Consider the following 3396-nt stretch of genomic DNA (forward strand, 5'->3'; position numbering starts at 1 on the left):
CGGGGCGGCCTCGGCGCCGTCCCCGGACACGCGGCCCTGTGGTGACTGGAAAAGAGGAGACAGTTGTTCACACACCAGATGCAAAGTACAGCATCACCCCTGTTTCGTTCTGGCTGCTAAAGAACATGTCCAAACAAAAGCCGCCTATAACCGGTGCCCTTTGTTCTGCTAAGAACTGTAGTGGTTGTCAGAACTGGATTCCCCTGTGCCCTCAATGGCGGCCCATCTGTAAAAACGTCAAAAGGTAATAATTTTGTTTACCCTTTAGTTTTGAAGCTGGCCCATGCTTAAAACTTTAGGGTCTGTTTGAAAAATTACAACCCTCCTTTCTGTTGCTTGCCTTTAGAAATATTTATGCTTTAACCATTCAGTATTGACCATGTACAAATGATGAAAAATACTGAAAATTACATTATTGCAGGTATTTCTTAGAATCTTACTTTTTTTGATGTTTAGCATTCCCAGCTCCCTGTTAATGTGAAAAGGTGCTGTTTCTACTCAGGCCAGAAGAACTGCTGTCTTTCTGCCCAAAATAAGTCTCAGTTTTAACTGAGTATAGGTTGGTCTTTGCAAAATATTTTAAACACAGAAGTAACATTTGGGAAAAAAATGTTTCAGCAAGGAGTCAGTAGTGTAAATCCCTTATTTTTAAGTACAATTCCCATTTTTCTTTATGGCTTAAACAAGCAAGGGATGTCGTACACACTCCCTTATGTATTAACCAAAGACAGAGACAAAGTTAACTGACGGCAGAGGAAGATTTAGCACAGTTCAAAAAAAACCCAAAAGGAAAATGCTGTTCACCAATGCCAAATTGTAGCTGAGGTTTACGTTTCAAGCACTGTATTCTGCACGCTTTGAAAAGGAAATTGTGGCCACATCTACATTTAGTTACCGATATGTGATAATACTAATGGAATGTGGATCTTGCCTAGTTCCAAAAAACCCCTCAGGTTTGATTAATAGGTTTGACTTGTCCATACTTTCTACTTAGAGAGATGTAAACATGTAGCTGTTTTTTTCATTAGCAGATTTATTGATTTTTTTTTAAAATAAGCATCATGTGTAAGTGCAAACTAAGGTTCAAGATGCACTGAACAATATGCTAAATTAGTCTATAAGTATGCTCAGTATTGCATGTATATTTTGAAAAACCATGTATTTTCATCACATACAGAAATTGCAGGCTACAGAACCCAGTAAAAGCAGTAATTTCCTCTTCCAGAATGTGCAGTTGTTTTTTTTTTTCCAGAACTACAACAACAGCGTGGCATTTTAATTCCATTTTTTCCTGAAAATGAAAATTACAGTTCTTAAACTTTTTTAACTAAGAAAATAATTTCCAAAGGAACTTGATGAATTTGAGCAATTTAGCTTTAGGATAAAATTCAGTGAGTTTGAGTTCTTCTAAGTGATTATTTTCTTTATCTTAATGGATTCATGTGTTTGTGAGAAGATATGCAATTAAAGATCACTGCTTGCAGAGAGGGAATCTTCCACTTTTGGGATGCCTCCAGGAATCTGTGCGATTTCACTGCTTCCTACTGGTACCCTGCTGGGTTTTTTTCCGTGCCTTTTTTTTCAATCACTTCTAAAGAACCCAAAGCTTTAGTGTCTCTGTGTCACCTTTCCTTCTTAGAATACTGTTTCAACATGTATTATTGATAAATGCCACTTTTGTGGATTAAATGTCTCAGAATGTCACATGCATCTTTTTTTATTGTCTAAAAATCATTGAATATTAATTTTCTTTGAAGTTCTGTTATTTATGAAAAAGCTGTGAGACTCAGTTGCATTGACATTTCAAGACAGGAACCTGGAATTCTGTTACTTTCTGTTTTCAATCTTAGACACTCAATGACAGTAAAAACAATAATACAATATAAAAGTATAGAACTTTTATCTTAGTATTTATAATTTAATTACATTTCAATCTACTCTCGTCATCTTAGTCAGCAATTAGAAGTGTCACCAAATCCTTTAGGTACCTGTTCCACTCATATTCATCTTGCTGAATATTAAATTAGGTGCTGTTAAATTAAATGTGGATGTGTAGTGGGGAGTGGTAAAAATTGTTAACAAATTACTGATTTCTCCCCCTTTGAATAGATAAGAAGTGAAAATAGCAAATCATCTTGATGGGTATATAGTAGACTTAATAATATAATACTTATTTTTAATATTAGATTTTAAAATGCTGACCTTGACTTTTCAAAACCTGCATTAACTGTACAGTTAAATTTTTGAACTTCTCTAGAGAAATGTATATGAATTCTTTATCTTCATTGGTTTTAATTCTTTCTTCCTTGGTATATAAAGTATGCTGTAAAATACCAGCATTTAAAATTTCTCTTTTTTAAAATCCTGCTATCTAGTAAGACATACTATCCAAGGTGGGAGAAGGCTAAGTGACAAAAGTAATGTTCTCTTGAAGAACAATTTATTTCTCATAAGCTATCTGCTAAGAACTATTAAGAATTAATTATTTATTATTTTTTTTTATTGGTGAGAGAGTGCAGTACAGCGAGTGCCATAGCACAGCTATATTGTGCTTTGAGTAAACCAGACAGATTGTTTTACAGTTGTTTGTAAATAGTAAAGTACCAAATAAAGGTTGAGTTTAGGCTATTTTTGCCAGCTGCGTTGGTAGAGGAGAGAACATCTACACACAGAATGTTATTTGTCCTGTATACATGCATGAATGTGTACATGCTTCATGTAAGATTGGTGTCCATTGTGTTGGGAACAGTCACGGGCGTCAGTCCCATTGCAAAGGTTTGGTCATGGTTATTGTGAGGCAGACATAGCCCTAACATGCTTTTTTTGACAAAGTGCTGACTTACCTATACACGATACCTATGTGTGCTCAATACTTTCACAAAACAACAACTCCATGTCTATTAAAAAGTTGCATATATTTGTTTTGGGTTTTTTTCTTACTATTGTAAAGCGATCAAAACAGTTTGGTGTAAGTCTTCTCCAGTGCCAGTTTGTACCTTGTGTCCTCATCTGGGTGTTCATGCGCCATTCTTATTACATAGGCCCTTGCCCTCCCTTGATTAATAATTTTTCCTCTGTTATTTACTTAGAATTAATTGCACATCTTATACCATTCTCAACGTCATTAGCATATTTAAACTTCTGTAAGCATTTTATCTATCAGTTGCAGCATCTAAGGCTTTTTTGACTTCCAGGAAAGGTGTTTCTGGATATGTGTACTTTATATGAGTATGTTCTGATTGATGCTCTGGTGAGCACTACAGTAGACCCTGCACAAACAAAAATTCATCTGTGCTCAAAGTTCACTCCACAGTTCTGTTTGCTCTGCTCTTTCAAATCTGGTGGAATGGATATGAACACCATTTATAGGAGGCATATTGCAGTAGCTAAGATTTT

General features: G+C 35.3%; 1 protein-coding gene across 1 annotated transcript in view; it reads right to left on the reverse strand.

The window, feature by feature from the left end:
• The window catches only part of AASDHPPT (aminoadipate-semialdehyde dehydrogenase-phosphopantetheinyl transferase), a 34684-nt gene extending 31663 nt beyond the window's left edge, over positions 1-3021 (reverse strand). Inside the window, exon 1 of the mRNA XM_009890929.1 lies at positions 2941-3021. Coding sequence (XP_009889231.1) covers positions 2941-3021 — 81 coding nt within the window. The remainder of the gene's footprint in view (positions 1-2940) is intronic.
• Between the last annotated feature and the right edge of the window lie 375 nt (positions 3022-3396).

The sequence above is a fragment of the Charadrius vociferus genome, unplaced genomic scaffold (assembly GCF_000708025.1).
Source record: "Charadrius vociferus isolate BGI_N301 unplaced genomic scaffold, ASM70802v2 scaffold118, whole genome shotgun sequence".
NCBI lineage: Eukaryota > Metazoa > Chordata > Aves > Charadriiformes > Charadriidae > Charadrius > Charadrius vociferus.